The sequence below is a fragment of the Gopherus evgoodei genome, chromosome 1 (genome assembly GCF_007399415.2).
Source record: "Gopherus evgoodei ecotype Sinaloan lineage chromosome 1, rGopEvg1_v1.p, whole genome shotgun sequence".
NCBI lineage: Eukaryota > Metazoa > Chordata > Testudines > Testudinidae > Gopherus > Gopherus evgoodei.
Genome location: NC_044322.1, coordinates 291,442,407 through 291,464,503, shown reverse-complemented (window position 1 = coordinate 291,464,503; position 22,097 = coordinate 291,442,407). Strand labels below are relative to the sequence as shown.

Here is a 22,097-nt window from a genome sequence, read left to right as displayed (position 1 = left end):
AATCGTGAGATTAAAAAAAAGTTGTGATTAATTGCAGTTTTAATCATACTGTTATACCAATTTAAATGTATTATACATTTTTTGGATGTTTTTCTACATTTTCAAATATATTGATTTCAATTACAACACAGAATACAAAGTGTACAGTGCTCACTTTATATTATTTTTATCTGAAATATTTGCACTGTAAACAGGATAAAATAAGATAAATAGCATTTTTCAAGTCACCTTACACAAGTACGGTAGTGCAGTCTCTCTATCATGAAAGTGCAACTTCCAAATGTAGATTATTATTTTTTACATAACTTCACTCAAAAACAAAACAGTGTAAAACTTCAGAGCCTACAAGTCAAAGCAGGAAGAGGCATATGCATGTTTAGCTGATCCACCATGTAAAGTCCTTGCAATGACCGCTACAACAGTGCCATGTGAATGCCTGTACTCACTTTCAGGTGACGACGTAAATAAGAACCAGGCAGCATTATCTCCTGCAAATGTAAACACACTTGTCTGTATGAGTGAACAAGAAGTAGGATGTAGTGGTTTTGTATGAGGCGCATTGAAAAATATTATTTCTTTTGTTTTGTTTTATCTTTTTTACAGTGAGAATATTTGTAATCAAAATAATGTAAAGTGAGGACTGAACACTTTGTATTCTATGTTGTAATTGAAATCAATATATCAGAAAATATAGAAAAAAATCCAAAAATATTTATAATAAATTTAAATTGGCATTTTATTATTGTTTAACAATGCAATTAAAACTGCAATTAATCACACTGTTTACAATTTAGTTAATTTGTTTTGCGTTAATCGCATGCATTAACTGCAATTGACAGATAGACAGACAGACCCATCTGTCTGTCTGTCTGTCTATCTATCTGGTGTCAAACCATATTACAAACTGAGTGCTAGATTGTGACTCTGTGCTCTGCCCTGAAAAAATGAAGTATGTTGTTGTGGCATTCAAAGAGCACGTGAGGAGGAATATTGTAAGTCTGCTTATTTTTCCTGCTGTTCAGTGAAGAGAGTGAACCTCAGTTGAAAGTGGCCAACCTGCTGGCTCTGCTCACTTCTCACCCGCAGGTGGGGAAGGTGGAGGTAAGAGCTCTGTGGACCTGCTTCCCCTCCCATGTTACTGCCCATGATGTAGGTAACTGGGGTAAAGTAGGAAGAGGACACCTCACATCTCCTTACTCTATGGCAGTGGTTCTCAACCTTTCTAAACAACTGTATCACTTTCAGGCACCTGATTTGTCTTGCGTACCCCCAAGTTTCATCTCACTTAAAAACTACTTGCTTACAAAATCAGGCATAAAAATAAAAAAGTGTCACAGCACACTATTACTGAAAAATTACTTACTTTCTTGTTTTTACCATAATTATAAAATAAATCAGTTGAAATATACATATTGTACTTACATTTCAGTGTATAGTAAAGAGAGCAGTATAAGCAAATCATTGCCTGTATGAAATTATAGTTTGTACTGACTTCGCTAGTGCTTTTTATGTAGCCTGTTGTAAAACTAGGCAACTATCTAGATGAGTTGATGTACCCTCTGGAAGACCTCTGAGTACCCCCAGAGGTACACAAACCCCTGGTTGAGAACCACTGCTCTATGGTAACTCCCTAGTGCAAGACTGGAGTCACAGTTTGGCCCTAAATTAGTATATATTAGATACTGGCATTATCTCGGACAATATAATAGAATTTATAATATTAGTAAGCAACTAATTTTTCTTAAAAAAACTGAAACAAATGGATATAGGGTATCACATAGAGGAAATAGAACCCTGAAATTTGCAAACGACTTTAACATGCAACTCAGTCAAATGAGAACAAAAATCTATTGGTGCATCTGTTTGCTGGTGTTGAAGAACAAATGCCTTTTTTAAGGTCATCCTTTTAAAATATAAATCATTCAACTGTTATAACTGTCTACAGGACAAGGGTACATTTTCAGTATTGTAAACAGGGCATTAGCCACATAACTTCCAAGATGGCAGCCATGCATCTGATCACACACACACAAAAATCACCTCATGCATTGCTTTATTGTTAGTGTCCTTTGATAGAAGTTTTATAGAATACTTAATCATATGTTTCCTTCTGACCCTTGTAAAGATATCACTTACACTCTTTTGTGCAGATTAAGTTGCTTTAGATATAGGTTGTGTGAGTTCAGTAACTTTTACAGAATGGAAAATATTCTTAGTATAATATACTTTTACAAAATACAGTTGTGCTGTTTGAATAACCAAGAAAGGATGGCAAACCTGGGGTTATGGCAGCCATAGTCTTAAATGTATATGTGAATGAGATAAGTGCTTTATAACACTCCTATCTTGCAAACTGATCCACACACTTGCACCCACACAGATCAGTTTTATAATCGGGATCTAAAAATCACTGTAATGTATAGTTTGTACTAGGGACAGATATAGCTAATATGTAACAGCAGAAGAAACACAAAAAGAAAGTTTAGCATGATATTCCAAAAGGACGTTAGAAGATGCACAAGCTGATAAAGTCAGATAAGTTAACAAAAGATGTGAAGTTCCCCCTCAAAAAAAATCTTTAAAGAAGTATACATACGTAAAACATATTCTAAGGAATGTATTAGACTTTGGATAGTAACGCACATAATTTAGTAGACATTGAAAGAATAATAACTCAAGAGTAACAGATTTAGCACTGGAAAACCAATTCTCTTGAATACATACAAAGAATTTGGTAGAAGGATATTATCAAGGAGAAATCTTGACCCTATTTAAGTCAGTGGTAAAACTCCTGATGTTCCAATATTTTTTTTTTAATCAACATTACTCAAATGAGAGATTGTGAGAATTTATATACATATACCTATGTTTTTTAAAGAGAGATTACTAGTTGCAGAAATATTATGTATACTTAAAGTTGCTGGAACCAGAAACATCTTTGGCACTGAGATGATCGTTCTAAGTAAACTCACTCTGTGTGCTAGTCTGCGTACGTGTGTGCACACACGTATGCATATGACTGCACACATGAAAATATAAAAAAGAAAGAACATTTTTGCTGAGGCTAGTCAATAAGATCTATTTAATGCTGTCTGTTGCTTTATTGAAGAAAAGGGAAGGTATCATCCAAATAACAGGAAAAAATAAATATTTGGAATAGTAAATTTGTACTTCCACAGGCCACATCAAGATTAGTGACATCTGGAAGAAAGAAGTTAAATTAGGACTTTTTTTATTCCCTTTTGTCAAGTTAATTTGTGACAACACATTAAAAATCTGATTTAGCAGTCAGAGGTACAATGATATAGAAGTCTCATAGACTCATAGACTCTAGGACTGGAAGGGACCTCGAGAGGTCATCGAGTCCAGTCCCCTGCCCTCATGGCAGGACCAAATACTGTCTAGACCATCCCCGACAGACATTTATCTAACCTACTCTTAAATATCTCCAGCGATGGAGATTCCACAACTTCCCTAGGCAATCTATTCCAGTGTTTGACTACCCTGACAGTTAGGAACTTTTTCCTAATGTCCAGCCTAAATCTCCCTTGCTGCAGTTTAAGCCCATTGCTTCTTGTTCTATCATTGGAGGCTAAGATCAACAAGTTTTCTCCCTTCTCCTGATGACACCCTTTTAGATACCTGAAAACTGCTATCATGTCCCCTCTCAGTCTTCTCTTTTCCAAACTAAACAAACCCAATTCCTTCAGCCTTCCTTCATAGGTCATGTTCTCAAGACCTTTAATCATTCTTGTTGCTCTTCTCTGGACCCTCTCCAATTTCTCCACATCTTTCTTGAAATGCGGTGCCCAGAACTGGACACAATACTCCAGTTGAGGCCTAACCAGCGCAGAGTAAAGCGGAAGAATGACTTCTCGTGTCTTGTTTACAACACACCTGTTAATGCATCCCAGAATCATGTTTGCTTTTTTTGCAACAGTATCACACTGTTCACTCATATTAAGCTTGTGGTCCACTATGACCCCTAGATCTCTTTCTGCCATACTCCTTCCTAGACAGTCTCTTCCCATTCTGTATGTGTGAAACTGATTGTTCCTTCCTAAGTGGAGCACTTTGCATTTATCTTTATTGAACTTCATCCTGTTTACCTCAGACCATTTCTCCAATTTGTGCAGATCGTTTTGAATTTTGACCCTGTCCTCCAGAGCAGTTGCAATCCCTCCCAGTTTGGTATCGTCCGCAAACTTAAAAAGCATACTTTCTATGCCAACATCTAAATCGTTGATGAAGATATTGAACAGAACCGGTCCCAAAACAGACCCCTGCGGAACCCCACTTGTTATACCTTTCCAGCAGGATTGGGAGCCATTAACAACTACTCTCTGAGTACGGTTATCCAGCCAGTTATGCACCCACCTTATAGTAGCCCCATCTAAATTGTACTTTCCTAGCTTATCTATAAGAATATCATGCGAAACTGTATCAAATGCCTTACTAAAGTCTAGGTATATCACATCCACCGCTTCTCCCTTATCCACAAGGCTCGTTATCCTATCAAAGAACGCTATCAGATTAGTTTGACACGATTTGTTCTTTACAAATCCATGCTGGCTATTCCCTATCACCTTACCACCTTCCAAGTGTTTGCAGATGATTTCTTTGATTACCTGCTCCATTATCTTCCCTGGCACAGAAGTTAAACTAACTGGTCTGTAGTTTCCCGGGTTGTTTTTATTTCCCTTTTTATAGATGGGCACTATATTTGCCCCCTTCCAGTCTTCTGGAATCTCCCCCGTCTCCCATGATTTCCCAAAGATAATAGCTAGAGGCTCAGATACCTCTTCCATTAACTCCTTGAGTATTCTAGGATGCATTCCATCAGGCCCTGGTGACTTGCAGGCATCTAACTTTTCTAAGTGATTTTTTACTTGCTCTTTCCTTATTTTCACTTCTAAACCTACCCTCTTCCTGTAAGCATTCACTATACTAGACATTCCTTCAGACTTCTCAGTGAAGACCGAAACAAAGAAGTCACTAAGCATCTCTGCCATTTCCAAGTCTCCCGTTACTGTTACCCCCTCCTCATTGAGCAGTGGGCCTACCCTGTCCTTAGTCTTCCTCTTGCTTCTAATGTACTGATAAAAAGTCTTCTTGTTTCCCTTTATTCCCATAGCTAGTTTGAGTTCATTTTGTGCCTTTGCTTTTCTAATCTTGCCTCTGCATTCCTGTGTTATTTGCCTATATTCATCCTTCGTGATCTGACCTAGTTTCCATTTTTTATATGACGCCTTTTTATTTTGTAGGTCATGCAAGATCTCAAGGGTAAGCCAAGGTGGTCTTTTGCCACATTTTCTATCTTTCCTAACCATCGGAATAACTTGCTTTTAGGCCCTTAATAGCGTCCCTTTGAAAAACTGCCAACTTTCCTCAGTTGTTTTTCCCCTCAGTCTTAATTCCCATGGGACCTTGCCTATCAGCTCTCTGAGCTTACCAAAATTCGCCTTCCTGAAATCCATTGTCTCTATTCTGCTGTACTCCCTTCTACCTTTCCTTAGAATTGCAAATTCTATGATTTCATGATCACTTTCACCCAAGCTTCCTTCTACTTTTAAATTCTCAACAAGTTCCTCCCTATTGGTTAAAATCAAGTCTAGAACAGCTTCCCCCCCAGTAGCTTTTTCAACTTTCTGAAATAAAAAGTTGTCTGCAATGCAGTCCAGGAACTTATTGGATAGTCTGTGCCCCGCGGTGTTATTTTCCCAACATATATCTGGATAGTTGAAGTCCCCCATCACCACCAAATCTTGGGCTTTGGATGATTTTGTTAGTTGTTTGAAAAAAGCCTCATCCACCTCTTCCGCCTGATTAGGTGGCCTGTAGTAGACTCCCAGCACGACATCACCTGTGTTTTTTACCCCTTTTAGCCTAACCCAGAGACTCTCCACCCTTCCGTCTCCTATGTACATCTCCACCTCAGTCCAAGTGTGTACATTTTTAATATATAAGGCAACACCTCCTCCCTTTTTCCCCTGTCTATCCTTCCTGAGCAAACTATACTCATCCACACCAACATTCCAGTCGTGTGTATTATCCCACCAAGTTTCAGTAATGCCAATAATGTCATAGTTGTATTTATTTATTAGCACTTCCAGTTCTTCCTGCTTATTACCCATACTTCTTGCATTTGTATAAAGGCATCTAAGATACTGGTTTGATCTTGCCTCCCAGCTTTGCCCTGACCCTCCTTCCTCTCTGCCATTATAGCCCGTGCTCCCTCCTGTTTCCAACCCATCTCCCAGGTCTTGTTCCCCACTTACCTGTGGGCTTTGCTCACCTGTCCCCGTCGAACCTAGTTTAAAGCCCTCCTTGACATAGCATCCTAATGTTAATGTAACTTGCAATACAGTTATAACTATTTCATTATAGTTGTCATAGAGCTAGTTCAATCAATTATGTAAAAATTTGTACTCTGTGTGTGTTTTTGCTACTATCTTATATTACCTTTAAAATACTAGCTCTATGCCAGTTTAAGCATATAAAAGCTGCCTGCCACAAAAGACTTCATTTCCTTCTCTTTTCTCATCTGTCTTGGTTACAAATTAAAGAGGAAACAAACTGCTCCGTATTTCAGTAGCACAGGGATCACCCTTAACAGCTTCTAAAAATGCTTTTGTTGCTTGTTTTTGGTTACCATATGTAAATGTATGTTTTATTGTTCCTGGTTAGGTTTATATAAAATGTATGTTTTTCACCTTCCCCACGGTGAGTTGGGGACCTGATAGGTTAGGAAATGGTGGTTAGGTTATAATGTCACAACTCATTATGTAAACCTGTGATGGACATCCAGGGGATACGGATCAGATAAAAAGCGGATTGGCAAAGGATTTAAAGGAGGCATACTTTAAAGGAGTGAAAAAGTGGGTTCAGGCAAATACAAATTGTACAGCAGAGAGTCAACCCTCTCTCCTTCATAGCTCCCTTTAAACCTCATAGAAAAGAGGTATTGGGGTCCCAGCAGCGGGATGGCTAGACCAGGATGGAAAAGGGGAAGGATGATGGCAGCCCCTAAACATAGGGAAATGAGAATGGAATTACCTACACTGGACACTTTTATTTGCTGGGTACATCCAGATATTTTAAGAATAAAGTTGCAGCCTAATTAAAACCACATCCAGTGTCTCCTTTTCTCCTTCTGGCATAGCCAGACAATCATCTATTGCAAATATTCACTAATGTCTGCCTGAAACTTCATGAGTTGGTTCTTGGGAATTATAAATGTGTTTTAACAGATTACGCATGTATAGCATGAACATTTTTAGGTATCATTTAGACAGTAATTTACGGTCATCTTCTATTGCTTCTGAGGCAATCTTTACAGGAATTTTCCATTCTGCACTGTAAAGAGCAGCATAGAAGACCAATACGTTGATTTTATCTTTCTCCTCTGGGCTCTGAGTTACTGTAAATTAATACAATATTATATATAATTTGCCAATATCAATAAAATTGGTCTCATGGAACGTAAATGGGAATTAATAACCCAGTCTAAAGATATAAAATTCTCAATCAGTGCAGATGGGAACATGCAGATTGACTTGAGAGGCCCATTTAATAGATTTTGAAATGCACTAAACTACCACATGGTTGAATAAATCAGATTTTCATTCTTCCCCTAGTGACACAGCAAGTGAAGCCTAAATTATGATTAAAACTCAGTCCTTTTTCATGAACACAGGGTTTTAGTAGGCAAAGAGAGGAAGATAGGTATCCATAACGACAGAGATATAGAACAAAAATTCTGAATTCTTTGATTTTATACTGATGGATTGACCCTAATATCAACTATTTTCATATGTGGAACCTTAGTTCTGTGATGTATCAAGAGCAGGTTTCACTATGGATTTAGGTTTCTAACTTCAGGCAATCAAGTTAGCCAGATACATTTCAAATTGGTGAAGTGTTCTAAACTCTCTCTCATGGACGTGTCTGGTGTCTGTTACTGTAGTATCTGAAAGTTTCACAATCTTTAATCCACAGGGCCGGCCACTCTCCGGATCCTGCAGCTCCGATGGACCTCCCGCAGGTGTTCCTGCGGAGGCTCCAATGGTCCCGCGGCTTCAGTGTCTACTGAAGCCGTGGGACCAGCGGACCCTCCGCAGGCATGCCTGCGGCAGGTCCACCGGAGCCGCCTGCCGCCCTCCCAGCAACCGGCAGAGCACCCGCAGCGGCGTGCTGCCCCAAGCACGCGCTTGGCTCTCTGTGGCCTGGAGCCGGCCCTGTTAATCCAGTTATGCTCACAATACCCCTGAGAGACAGGGAAGTGCTATTATCTCCATTTTACATATAGGGAACTGACGCACAAAAACTGAGTAACTTGCCTAAGGTCACAGAGGAAGCCTGTAGTAGAGCAAGGAATTGAACCTGGGTCTTATATATTCCAAGCTAGGGGACTTACCACTAGACCATCCTCCCTTCCTAAACACCAGTGATACCATCTAAAGAAGAGTGATATTTTCTAAGTTATAATTTAGGAAAAAAGATCTTATGAAGTCCTTACCAAGACAAAACTCATACTGATGTCAATAAGATTTTAAATGACTAAGGATTTCATGATTATACCCACAGCTATAGCAAAATGGTGAGTATGAAGTTACAGCTGAAAATATATTCCAAACTAGTGTAATGTAAACCTACAATAATAGGAAGCTTTTTAATATGAATTATAATGGATGTTATGATTCTGTCACTGTGCTGTATGTTGCAACAGGAACCACGTCAAACTATCACATCTTTTTTAGGCTCCCATAGCTATCTGGATGCTATAAAACATCACATTCTCACTGATATGTCTTCTGAGCAGTAGCCCAAAGGACATTATAATTAGATTTTTTCAAATTAGTGTCAAGAATGACAATTTGGACTGACAAAGTGGGTATTCATCCATGAAAAGCTTATGCTCCAACATATCTGTTAAGTCTTAAAGGTGCCACAGGTCTCTCTGTTGCTTTTTACAGATCCAGACTAACACGGATACCCCGCTGACTCTGGACTGAAGTACCTATTTCCTGAAAACACTGTTTTTTCTGTTTGTGCTCTGTAAATTCTGTCCAATAGGAAGCATAATAGAAGCCAGACAGACTTAGAGGCAGATTTAGTGCCATTAAATGAATTAAATGAGGATCACAGCTGAGGAAAAATGCATGAACTATAGAAAGAGAAAGGGCAGTTTTAGTGGGAAATGTGACCAATAGCAAGAGGACAGCCAAGCTATGACTAAAACAGCCAGGAACTGCTACCCAGTGAGAGACTGGAAAACTGAAGGGTTGTTATATTGAGTTTTGAGAAACTCCCAGATTGCATTATTAAGATAAGCTCATTACTGTGGGAACAGAAACTATTACCCTTCTATTTTCATTAGTTAAGGGTATGTTGTCAGCAATTTTGCTCTAATACAACAAAGTATTTAAGGAGTGCTTAATTTTAAGCATGTGAGTAGTTCCATTGAAGAGGCTAACTCTCAGGAAACAATGAAGCTTGTTAGCTTAACGGATTTCCTTTCATTTAGATCATGATTATACCAAATTCCTGACAAATATGCTCATTACTATAATGAAATTTAATGGAAAGGTTCTGCCAGTGCAAACGAGGAATACGCCATTTAGAAAACAAGAAAAAAGCAAAAACAAACACAAAAATGACAGTGGAACAATGACCTAGGCCGAGTACAACTAATTCCTTACTGAGCTGTCCAAGTCGAGCCTTCTCTTTTTTACCGAACAAACGTCCTATTGAAGACTTGATTCCTTTCTTTTTGGGAGCTTTGTGTAGGGAGTCCTGGCTGCTACTGGCACTGCCAAGACCAATACTTTCTGGCTCCAGTGAAGCTGGCAAACTACTGTAAAATTGAAAAGAAGAGATAGGTAACATATTATTCTCCTGGCTAGGTTTCATTTTCTCCTGAGCAGCTGTGCAAACACATTATCTAGAATCTAATAAGAACCTCTTCATAATTAGAACAATTAATCAAATTATTGATGTTTTCTTTCCTGTACAGCTTAGCAACATATAGAATAGTACAATGTCTAATGCTCTTGTCTCAATCAAGCAGAAGCAATCCCATGAAAAATGGCAAAGAGGAAATAAAACGTAAAGAGTCTTTCAAATTTGTTTTGCCAAAAATGATGCTGGGAAAATGTATGAACATATACGGTTTCCCAACTGAAATCTGAAGTATTATTTGTAAAGAAAAATATATCAATGACAAAGTTTTTATCTCATTTACATTGTGTAATTAGACAATTACAGAACTAAATTTCAATCAGATAATTTCTGTTTGTTTCACTCAATAACCAAATACAGCATACATTATTAACTACATATTTACATCAAAGCAATTCAGATTTTGGGCATTGGTAAAACTCTAAAGCAGACATATTGACATTACAGGCTACTTCATGGATTTAACTTTAAAAAGGAATGTTTTGCAAAACAGATTACTATATATTCTATATGGATACATTCAGCATTTGCTACTGGGAGTCCATACTTACAGTAATTGCCATTCAGTGTTATCTCAAATAACGAAGTTATTTCCTGTGCCCAGCTTTGGATTTCACAGAGTAATAACAGTTGACAACTATTTGCATTTTAATGGTGTGTACTTTATATTGTATATTTATTACACTCTTCAATGACTAATCGTATTCCAATTGGCCAAGATACAACCATGTGAGTAAAAGAGTTGGTTATCTGTCCTCCTTGAATAATCCACTATATTAATTAAGGTTTGTATCAATAACAATGATCAGCTTATAAGTAGAACACAACTGTCAGGAGGATACAACCATGTACATTTCAAGGATACAAATACCAAGGGGAAGAAGTAGTTAGAGTGGCACAAGGTGATTTTATAATTAACTTTGATACAGATAAAATTAAGAATGGAAAAATGTATGTTGTGTATCAGGAAAAAATTATAAAATCTCCTGAGACCACTGTTGGAATCCTCAAAATTTGGTACATTTGAAGTTACACTGGACAAACATTAGTGAATGTATGGTAGGAAACAACAATCTTGCACTGGTAGTGTAGAACTGATAAATGAAACTGTTTTTAATTGTTCACTTTATTAATGTAACTTCTGTTCACCATTCACTACACTTGCCTACACTGTAACTTCTGTTCCATATTGTAATTCAAACCCCATTTTAAAACACTCACTCCATTTTGTAAAAGCTTCCTCCAACCTTCATTTCTGCAAACCCTGCTGTAATCTTATTAGTTTAATTTAGATGTGTGAATGAGGTATGTATGAATGACGGAATCAACCTTCAACCCCAGCCTGTCCTGATGAGATAAAGTTCAAATACCAACGGCTGAAGACCTAGACAACAGCCCTAAACAAAGTAAGAAGCATCCACCCTAAAAAGAAAAGGACAACAGAACAACAGAAGGAAGATCAAAGCCAGGTTCAAGGCTGAAAGTCACGCCTGCAATTGATGGGTGATCAGTCTAAACCCAGAGGCAGTGTGACACAGCAAGACCTATAGACTTTGAATCCAAATTAAAAGCCTATAAAAAAAGAAGGGTGAGATGAGAGACTCTGGGTAACATTCTGCTGCCAACATGGAAGGACCTCAGTGCCTGCCCAACAGAGATCCAGCTTGTCCTTGTGCCTGGCTTTCCTGGCCAGTTAGCCGCCACAAGCTACGAACCCAAGCTACAAAATCAAGCTATGAACTTACGCTATCTTCAGGACTGGTAACTATGCAGCAGCTGCAGAACATCTGATGGGTGTGTGTGTGTGAATGTGTGTGTGTGTGTGTGAATAGGTATTAGGTATAATGTGTGTGTATAAGAATTAAGATATTAGTTATTAGTCATAAATCAAATTGTTATCATAATAAATGTGGCATCTTTGTCTTGTCCCCTTTAATAAGATCCTGCTGGTTTTTACTGGTCTAATATAATTGGTATAACAGTAGGAAAATTGATTTTATTATTTAATTTTATTTTTCTGGGTGAAATTCTGGTCCTACTGAAGTCAATGGCAAAACTTCCATCTCCCTTCATGTGTAATTTCTATCATTCATGCTGAGCCACATCTCTCACCATCTTGAGCAGGCATTGTGTAACTGTAATTGGGTCTTCCATGGCCAGGCTGCCTAGTGGCTAGATCACTGGCCTTTCAGTCTGTAAGGCCAGAGGGGATGTAGGGGGACCCCAGCCCTCCCTCTCTATCAGATCCCAGCCCAGGGCCCTATGTAGATCACCCCAAACAGGCGGGATAGGTCTCCCTCCTGGCAGGGAGTCAAGACCTGCTTTCCCGGGCTACTTTCTACAAGTCTCTTCAGTTTGGGCATGACCCCGCTAGTCCAGTTTATTGGGGGCTTGCCTAGTCAGTTGCCTCAGGTGCTGGGGCTTATCTGCAGCCTTCCCTTGGCAGGGGAGCCCTTACTTGTCTCAAGTGGCTGCACTGGCTGGCAGGTTGCTGATCCGTCCTTTCAGGCATGCAGGCAGAGTGCTCCTGCCTCCTCACCAGTCAGACCCTTACTGGGCCAGGCGCCCTTCTTCCTTCCCCCACCCCCCAGGCCTGGGATTGGCTGCCAGTATAGCAGTGTGGGGCTAGCTGAACCCAAAGGTTTTCTTTAATCCCTGCTATGCCGGATGGCAGTTTCTCTGATCCCTCATGGTGACAATACATGAAAACAATCTCCAACATGTGCAATATCACTTTGTTAATGAATGTAAAATGGGGTCTTGTTTAATCAACTAATGAAATTAACAAATTATTATGAATAAAATACCCCTTTAAAAATCTTCTCTCTCCCAGTTTTTCTCGTGTCTTTTTCTTTTCATCTATATTCTTGAATACTTAAAACTTTGTACCTGCTTTCTATGTTTACCTAGTTGCTCCTTTCCATTTTTTAGAATGATATTCTGCAATTCTTTTTGTGTTCCCTTATTCCTTCTCTTTTCACAACTGTTTCCCTCTCTTTCAGTGATTTTATTTCACCTCTTTGAATATGTATTTTTTTCTTGTATAACACTGTACAACCAGCGCAAGACATGCTGGTCACATACTTATATCTTTCATGTTAAGGAGCAATGCTGCATAGCTATCACTAGAAATGATTATTTCAAAATTCATTTTCATTATTTTTTTCAAATGGGTGAGCCTAGGGAAAATTAATTTACAGCAAATATTTCCAATCCTGAAATATTTTCTCTTTCTTAGGCCAGGTTTACACCAGAAAAAGTTTGCCGATATGGTTATATGGTTCCAAATCGCAGTATGGACACAATTTATACAAGCAAAAAAGTGCTTTAGCTGGTATGGCTTATACTGCTTCCCCAAGCTAAATAAGCTATTTTGGCAAAACGTTTATGCTGGGATAACTATATCTACATTAGGGCTTTTGCCAAGCACAGAAACATCATTAAAAATCAGACCCCAGCTGATATTACTACACAGGTAAATGTTTCTAGTGCGTATACCTGGCCTTAATGAATCTACTCGTCCCTCTTCTGTGGATTCTCAGTTTACCTATCCCCTAATCCACATCAATGTTGTCTCTTGGCCTCCTGCAAAATCCAGGATTTGTTTATGCAGAGGCACTTCTTGCCCTGAATTCCCCTTATCTTCCCATCCATGAGGATTATCATCATTTAACAGCACTCTTTCAGGTGAATATTAAGGTTCCTGTTCTAAAGTAGTTATAACTTAAAGTTAGACCAAAGACATGACATAAGAGAGAAACAGACACTATTATTATTTGTTTTTTAGCAGCAGTGTAGTGCTTGGGATTGTAGAAAAGACAAAGAAAATAACAATTTTTGACTTGCAGGACATACAATCTCAAAAAAAGTCAAGGTGTACTGGGAAATCAGAAGAATCATATACTTTTAAAAGGATATAACGTGGTCAAGTTGTGAATTTCTGACTCATGTTATGAACTTCTTACCTTCTGGCATCACTGTGGTATGAAGAAGGAAGGGTATGAGTCATCCTGATGGCTCTGGGTGTTGGAGGAGGAGAGGTTTCACATTTTATTGTGGCTTTATCTTCACGTCCATCTTCTTCTACCACTGCAATCTACCAATCAAATATATCAGTGAGAGTATGCATCGGCTCTTCAAGACTTCTGGAAATTTCAGCAAGTATTTGTCAAATGATCAGGTTTGGAATCGATTTAAATTATCCGAGCAAATGAGCAAATGTTAGGATTATATAAAAACCACATGAAAGTATTAGGAAACAGATCAAATGTTCTAACTGTGCCAACTTAAAATGTATATTATAAAGGAAAGAAATCATACTTAGAAAAGCAGACTGTTCCTATTATGCAGAATAGGCTTGATCTTGCGAAGACCTTAGCATACAAATAACTTTATGCACAAGCAGACCAACTGAACAAAATGGGACTACTCATGTATTCAAAGTATCTCATTCTTGTCTGACTAGAACAAGCGTGGTCTAGTCTAGTGGTTGGAGCAGGCATCAGGCCTAGTGGCTAGGGTCAGAGCCATAGTCAGGAGTCAAAGCCAAAGGTCAAACTGGAAGGCAGTAACTGGATACCAGCGCCAAGGGTTAAGCCATAGGACAGGAACTAGAGTGAGCTGGGTATCAGATGAGGAAGCGTTCAAGGCAAGGACTGAGTGCAAGGCAGGAGCAGCAAGCACAAAGTAACACAAGACTAGTCACAGTGGTGGGCATGAGCATTGTGAAGACAGTGAGCTGCTGCTGGTGTAAAATCCAGCCTGCTGACCTCTGCAGCCAATCAGGCAGCACGGCTAATCAGACAGGCCAGCTGTACTGGTGAGGCTGCCTGGAGACTAGCTCTGCTGCAAGCCCTAATTCCTAATACTCATGAGTTAAGACTGTACAGGATCAAGTCGATTGTTTTCACAGCTTGTTTATGAAGGGATCAAATTTCTAGATCATAAGCATCAAAGAAATGGAATTTTGTCACAGTTTTTGATGGCTTTGCTAATCTCTCTCATACCAATAGAATTATGACATTCTATCCCAGTTATATACATAATTGCATATTGTACCAGCACAGATAAAACTCAACCTTAAAGATTATGGCTGCTCCATCAATAAAAAGAGTGAACAAAATGTTCTGTGAAAGTACTCAGAATGTAACTAAGCTTGGTTTATGATGGAGTGTTTCTTTACGGTTGCACTAAAGCATGAATTATCAGATAAAGTCACCTGAGAGACTTAACTCCTAACACTGAATTAATTGTTGATTTTCACTCACAAGCATTTTCAAATGAAAATACATTTTTCCAATTGTTTAGACAAAAATGACATAAAAGTTTTATAGTAAAAGGCATGAAGAAATTAAAAAAGTATGTTTAATACAGCTATTGTACCATTAAAATATTGAGCGTCATACCTTTCGTCGATGTTTCCTTAGATCACTTGGCTTCGGTTGATGAAAAAAGCAACAACAAAAAAGAATTATTAGTAAACCTTATTTGACCAAAGAAACACTCAAACTTCACATATATATCTATTCTGACACAGAAATAGTGACAAGAATACCCATTCATATTCTCCAGATGCCTTTGACATAACTTAAAAATATCTTTTGAGTGCAGTAATTTAGAGAACCCACCACAAAGCCCTGCTTTCCTGCAAATAATTAGCCACTCCCACATGGCCCCTTCATTTTCATATGCCTGGAAATAAAGTTTTCAGACATGATATAAAATTTTCATTTTTAGTTCCTTTCCTCCCCATATCTTCCATAAATCCTCCCAAAAGAATCAACAATAATAAAAGGATAATGCTTTCTTGCAATTCTCTCTTGTTTAAAACTTTTTAAACATTTCACTGAAAAACAGATATGAGACCAAAACATCAAACTGCAGTACATGAAAGAGGGAAATTTCTCTCCTCTTATGGTAAATCTAAATTAATATTTTTATGTATCTGACATTTTCAATAACTCATCAAAAACACCAATCATCTTTACCACAGGCATTATCTCACCATGGAAGTCTACGAGAACATACATTGTTCAACTGCTTAACACTTCTACTTCAGGTAAATGTGTCACTCTGTGATATACAGCTAGAGCTCAACAAATCCTGCAGAGTTTGTTTTATGCAAGTTTACATAGATCTGTCCTGTGAAATCTGGCTGCAGTTATTGGCATCTAACCAACTCCTATAGGTTTATTTGGAAGTTTGTGTACTATAGAATCTAAACCTCCAAGAAGATCTCCCAACTTAACCCTTCCACCCAAAAAGTTGTCAGTCTGTCCTACCCATACCCAGGCAGCAGGAACAGGCAAACCATACCTTCTGAAATAATTACATATTGAGAACGGGGGGCAGTAGCATTGTAAAATGCTCAGTGTATTATTTGCTAAAGACTCCCAATGGATTCCATAATTATCTGGCTAAGTCTTGTAGTGGGGAAAATGCCTCTACTCCTTCATCTGCTGGACTTTCATTTGCAGTTTTCATTAGAACCGAAATGTGAATCTTTTGGACAACCTTTTTCAGAGCACTTTCCCCACTCATTTAGTTTAGTTTCAGAATTTTTTTTGAAATGTTCAATATCAGTTCAACACTTTTAAAAATAAGTTTTAAAAGGCTTTAATATCAATAATGGCCTTGTAAGGCTTTTGCTTGACATTTAAATCTGACCTAGGATTAACAGCCTTCAACTCTGCCTCAAGCTATGTTTTATTAAATGGATTATTTGAGACATCATTGCTTATAATAAAAATCTTATGCAAATTGGTTCTGATACTTTTTACTAATTATTATTATTATTTCTATTACACTGGTACTCAATGGCCCTAATCAGAGAAAAGGGCCCCACTCTGCTAGGCATTGTACAGAGACAATAAAAACCGAACACAACTTAGTCTTTCCTCCAAAAACCTTACAACCCATATGTAGAATCATAGAAACAAAGGAATGGAAGGGAGGTCAGTAGGTCATCTAGTCCAGTCCCCGGCACTGAGGCAGGACAAAGTATTATCTAGACCATCCCTGAGAAGCATTTGTCTAACCTGTTCTTAAAAACCTTCAATGATGGAGATTCCACAACCTTCTTAGGTCATTTGTTCCAGTGCTTAACTACCCTTACAGTTAAGTAGTTTTTCCTAGCATCTAACCTAAATCTCCCTTGCTGCAATTTAAGCCCATTACTTCTTGTCCTGTCCTCAATGGATAAGGAGAACAATTTATCACTCTTCTCGTTATACCGATCTTTCATGTACTTGAAGACTTATGTCCCCATCAGTCTTCTCTTTTCCAGACTAAACAAACCCAATTTTTTCAATCTTTCCTCATAGGTCATGTTTTCTAGACCTTTAATCATTTCTGTTGCTCCTCTCTGGACTTTCTCCAATCTGTCCACATCTTTCCTGAAGTGTACGGCCCAGAACTGGACACAGTACTCCAGTTGAGTCCTAATCAGTGAGTAGAGTGGAAGAATTACTTTTTAAGTCTTGCTTACAACACTTTTGCTAATACCAGAATGATGTTTGCTTTTTTGCAACAGTATTACATTGTTGACTCATATTCAGTTTGTGTTCCAATATAAGTGCCCAGATTCTTTTTCGCAGTATTCCTTCCTAGGCAGCCATTTTCAAGTTTGTATTTGATTATTCCTTCCTAAGTACTTTGCATTTGTCCTTACTGAGTTTCATCCTATGTATTTCAGACCATTTCTCCAGTTTGTCAAGATTATTTTAAAATCCAATCCTGTCCTCCAAAGCACTTGCAACTTCTCCCAACTTAGTATCATCTGCAAACTTTATAAGTGTTCTCTCTATGCCATTATTGAAATCTTTTATGAAGATACTGCACAGAACCAGACCCAGGACAGATGCCTTAGGACCCCACTCAATATGCTCTTCCAGCTTGACTGTGAACCATTGATGACTAATCTTTGAGTAGTTTCCCAACCAGTTGAGCACCCACCTTACAGGAGGTTTGTCTTGGCTAGTTTGTTTATGAGACGGTCATATGAGATAGTATCAAAAGCCTTACTAACATTGATATATATCACATTTCCTGCTTCCCTTCTATCCATAAGCTTGTTACCATATCAGAGGAGGATATTAGGTTGGTTTGATAATGATTTGTTCTTGCAAATCCATACTGACTGTTACTTATCATCTTATTATCTTCTGGGTATTACAAATGATTGATTATTTGCTCCATTATCTTTTTGGGTATTGAAGTTAAGCTGACTGGTCTGTAACTCCCTGGGTTGTCCTTATTCCCCCTTTTTATATAAGTACTACATTTCCCCTTTTCCAGCCGTCTGGGATCTGTGCTGTCCTCCACAAGTTCTCAAAGATAATCACTAATGGCTTAGAGATTTCTTCAACCAATTCTTTAAGGATGTAGTTCATCAGGACCTGCTGATTTGAAGACATCTTCCCTGTCCAGGTAATTCTTAACTTGTTCTTTCCCTATTTTAGCCTCAGATCCTACCCCATTTACACTGACGTTCACTATGTTAGTTGTGATCACTGCTAACCTTTTTGATGAAAGATGAAACAAAAAAGGCATTTAACGCTTAGGCCACTATGATGTTTTCTGTTATTGTCTCTCTCTTCTCATTAAGTAATGTTCTTGGTCTTCTTCTTGCTGCCAATGTATTTGTAAAAAAAATTCTTGTTACCCTTTATTTTCCTAGGTAGTTTAATCTTGTTTTGTGCTTTAGCTTTTATAATATTGTTCTTGTGGGTTATTTTATATTTATCCTTTGTAATTTGATCTACTTTCCTCTTTTTAGTATGACCCTTTTTTGAGTTACAGGTCACTGAAGATCCTGGTTAAACCACCAGGTCTTTTACCATATTCCCTATCTTTCCTATGCATTGGCATAGTTTGCTATGGTGCATATGCAGAGACAACAAAATATGGACAAAACAAATTCTACAAGGGAGTAGACAAGGCTTGGTAAGGACTAGGCAAACAGCAAAAACAATTTGATCAGTTTATTTTAATAAATATCATGCTCAAAATTGCCATCATACATTTCCTTACCAGTGTCATGACTCCCATGCGATCCATTTCTCTGGCTGGACTGCGTGGGGTGAGTTTAGGGGTTGAGTGCCCACTAGGAGGAGAAGAGCTTGCAAGCGATGAAGCTGTCACTGATCCAGTGATAGATGTACCTGGGTGAACTCTAGCCAGATTCAAGCCTTCTAGACTGACACTAGCTACTCTGTTCTCAATTTCTTCAGCACGCAGTTCTGTTGATTCTTTTTCTTCTTGAATTAACCTTAGGGAGTGAGAAAGCATATGATAATATTCTGGTCAGTGTCAGCTACATAAGGGACGTTTCAGGCTCTAACAGCAACTTCACTTCTTTGAATAGCTGAGTATGAACTTGCCTTTGCAGAAGTTTTATGTGCGTAGATGTGAGTAAACCCGTAAGAGTTTGATAAACGTTAGAGGAACAAAACTGTATTAACTGTATTCATAGTTAAGGCTGCTAATATACAACAATTTAACTACAAAAACAGTTTGGGTAAAATTTCAAAAGGTCATCTACTAAAGCACCATTAGTGAGCTTCTAAAATACAGGCACACATACTTCTGCATACACTTTGAAGGTTCAAAAATGTGCTAGCAGACTTGATAAACTCTACTATTTGCAAGCATTAGAATCCGCACCTGAAAACCTATTGGACCCATATTCTAAGTGCTGATCTAACAGGAAATCAAACAAGACGATGTATGAAGTTACTCTCACTGCATCTAACACTAACTTGTTTTATGTATTTAAGCTCTATATTTTAGCATTTATGTTATGTTATTTATACTGTTTTTACTGTCTAAAGTTGGTAGCATTTTCCCAGTGATATTCTAAAACCAGTATGACTAATTTATAGCATTATAATTAACTTTTAGTGCTAAGTCTGGATTCCACTCTGCTAAGGATATCCTTTGGCTTTTCAAGTGGTGTGGGCTGCCAAAGGCAACACACATTGGATGATCTGTGTCAGTAGCAGTATATGTCTAGTGCTTCTTTAACTATGTTGAGTAAAAAGAACAAGAGAGCTCATCACTCCTATTACTGTGCTATTCCATATAGACATCAATCTGCAGTATGCAGGAACTCCAGCAATTTCCACTGGTTTCCACTCAAAGGGATCCCAAAGACCTTCAGCATGGCTCTTGAGGATATCTTTGCCTGCTGTCAGGGAGTAAGAGCAATAAGAACTGTAAGGCAGGAAGGCAGATAATTCTTACCAACAGAGAAACATGACAAAGAATAAATGGGAGACACAACTTAGCATTCAACATTGTGTTTCACCTAACATTCTCAGAAAAGCTTCTTTCCTCATTTCCTGAGCGTGGTCTGGTTACTTGCTAGTGTTTAATTCCATCTCCTTCCCACTGAAATGATTTCCTCAGTATTAGCAGGGCAGATGCTCCAAACAAAATCCAAATTCCTGTAGTGTAGGCCCTGGTCTAATAAATAAATGTGCTAGCATGTAGGCTGCACCCACATGAACTCCCAACAGATCCCTCAATCTGGTCCCCAGGGTAAGTTAGAGCAACTCTGAGGTTGAGGGCCAACTGACTAGGACCCAAGGGGCTATTTTGTCAGACAAGAGATACCCCAGACAAGACGCTTGCAGTGGGCATAGTGACTCTGTGCACCCAAGGTTTCCTCTAGGCAGAGGAATCCTCAGCGAAATAGATCTGTCAGCTGTACAGTTGCTTTGTGACACCAGAAAGTCACAAAGCAGCCAGAGCAGGGGACAGTAATTGCCCCAGAGACATTAGGTTTTCTCTGGACAGAGTATAAAAAAAGGGATGACTCAATACAGGGGCCATCTGTTTCTGAATGAATTTCACTACATAATGTACAAAAGTGCACTCATTTATGAGTAGTTTGTCCTTTCTTCATCCTCATCTGCCCTCTCAGTCACATATCGTCAAAACAATCACACATTTTCATAAAGGAGGAGCTATTAGTATATCTAGAGGCAGAAAGAGCAGATGAAAGAATTGTGCAAGATAAAAAGATGGGATCAGAGAAGACAGACGCTCCTTAAGTTTTGAAATAGAGACAAACAAGCTGCCTCACAGATATCTACAGTGTGGTTTTCCCTTCTCTTGTGCATGTTAGTAATAATGCTTCAGTGGAACATGCCTTATTTGGAAATGGGAAACAGTATTTTTGATGATCTATAATGCAATCAGCTATCTCCAAAATGCAAAAGCTATTATAAGAATCTTCTGAAAGGAAATACTCTATTTGATATTTAAAATATATATATATACACTAGGGTTGTCAAGTGATTAAAAAATTAATCACAATTAATCTCGCTTAATCATGATGTTAAACAATAATAAAATACCATTTATTTAAACATTTTGGATGTTTTCTACATTTCCAAATATATTGATTTCAATTACAACAAAGAATACAAAGTGTAAAGTGCTCATTTATATTTATTTTTGATTACTGAGACTACAAGTCCACTCAGTCTTACTTCAGCCAATCACTCAAACAAGTTTGTTTACATTTGCAGGAAATAATGCTGCCAGCTTTTTGTTGACAGTGTCACCTGAAAGTGAGAACAGGCGTTTGTATGGCACTGTTTCAGCTGGCATTGCAAGAAATTTACATGCCAGATGTGCTAAAGATTCATATGTCCCTTCATGCTTCAACCACCATTTCGGGGGACATGTGTCCATGCTGATGACGGGTTCTGCTCTATAATGATCCAAAGCAGAGCGGAAGGATGCATGTTCATTTTCATCATCTGAGTCAGCTGTTGCTAGCAGATGGTTGATTTTCTTTTTCGATGGTTTGGATTCTGTAGTTTCTGCATTGGTGAGTCACTCTTTTAAAACGTCTGAAAGCATGCTCCACACCTCATCCCTCTCAGATTTTGGACAGTACTTCAGATTCTTAAACCTTGTGTCAAGTGTTGTATCAATCTTTAGAAATCTCACTTTGGTACCTTCTTTGTGTTTTGTCAAAACTGGTGTGAAAGTGTTCTTAACATGAACATGTGCTGGGTCATCATCTGAGACTGCTATAACATTAAATATATGGCAGAATGTGGGTAAAACAGAACAGGAGACAAACAATTCTCTCCCAAGAAGTTCAGTTACAAATTTAATTAACA

General features: G+C 38.2%; 1 protein-coding gene across 9 annotated transcripts in view; it reads right to left on the bottom strand.

Moving 5' to 3' along the window:
* Positions 1-22,097, bottom strand: part of PPFIA2 (PTPRF interacting protein alpha 2) — a 666,887-nt gene that overhangs the window by 76,679 nt on the left and 568,111 nt on the right. For all 9 annotated transcript variants that reach the window (XM_030548621.1, XM_030548623.1, XM_030548626.1 and 6 more), the window contains 4 exons: positions 18,991-19,228; positions 15,366-15,395; positions 13,926-14,056; positions 9,702-9,856 (listed from right to left, as the gene is read on the bottom strand). In XM_030548621.1, the coding sequence (XP_030404481.1) occupies positions 9,702-9,856; positions 13,926-14,056; positions 15,366-15,395; positions 18,991-19,228 (554 nt within the window). The remainder of the gene's footprint in view (positions 1-9,701; positions 9,857-13,925; positions 14,057-15,365; positions 15,396-18,990; positions 19,229-22,097) is intronic.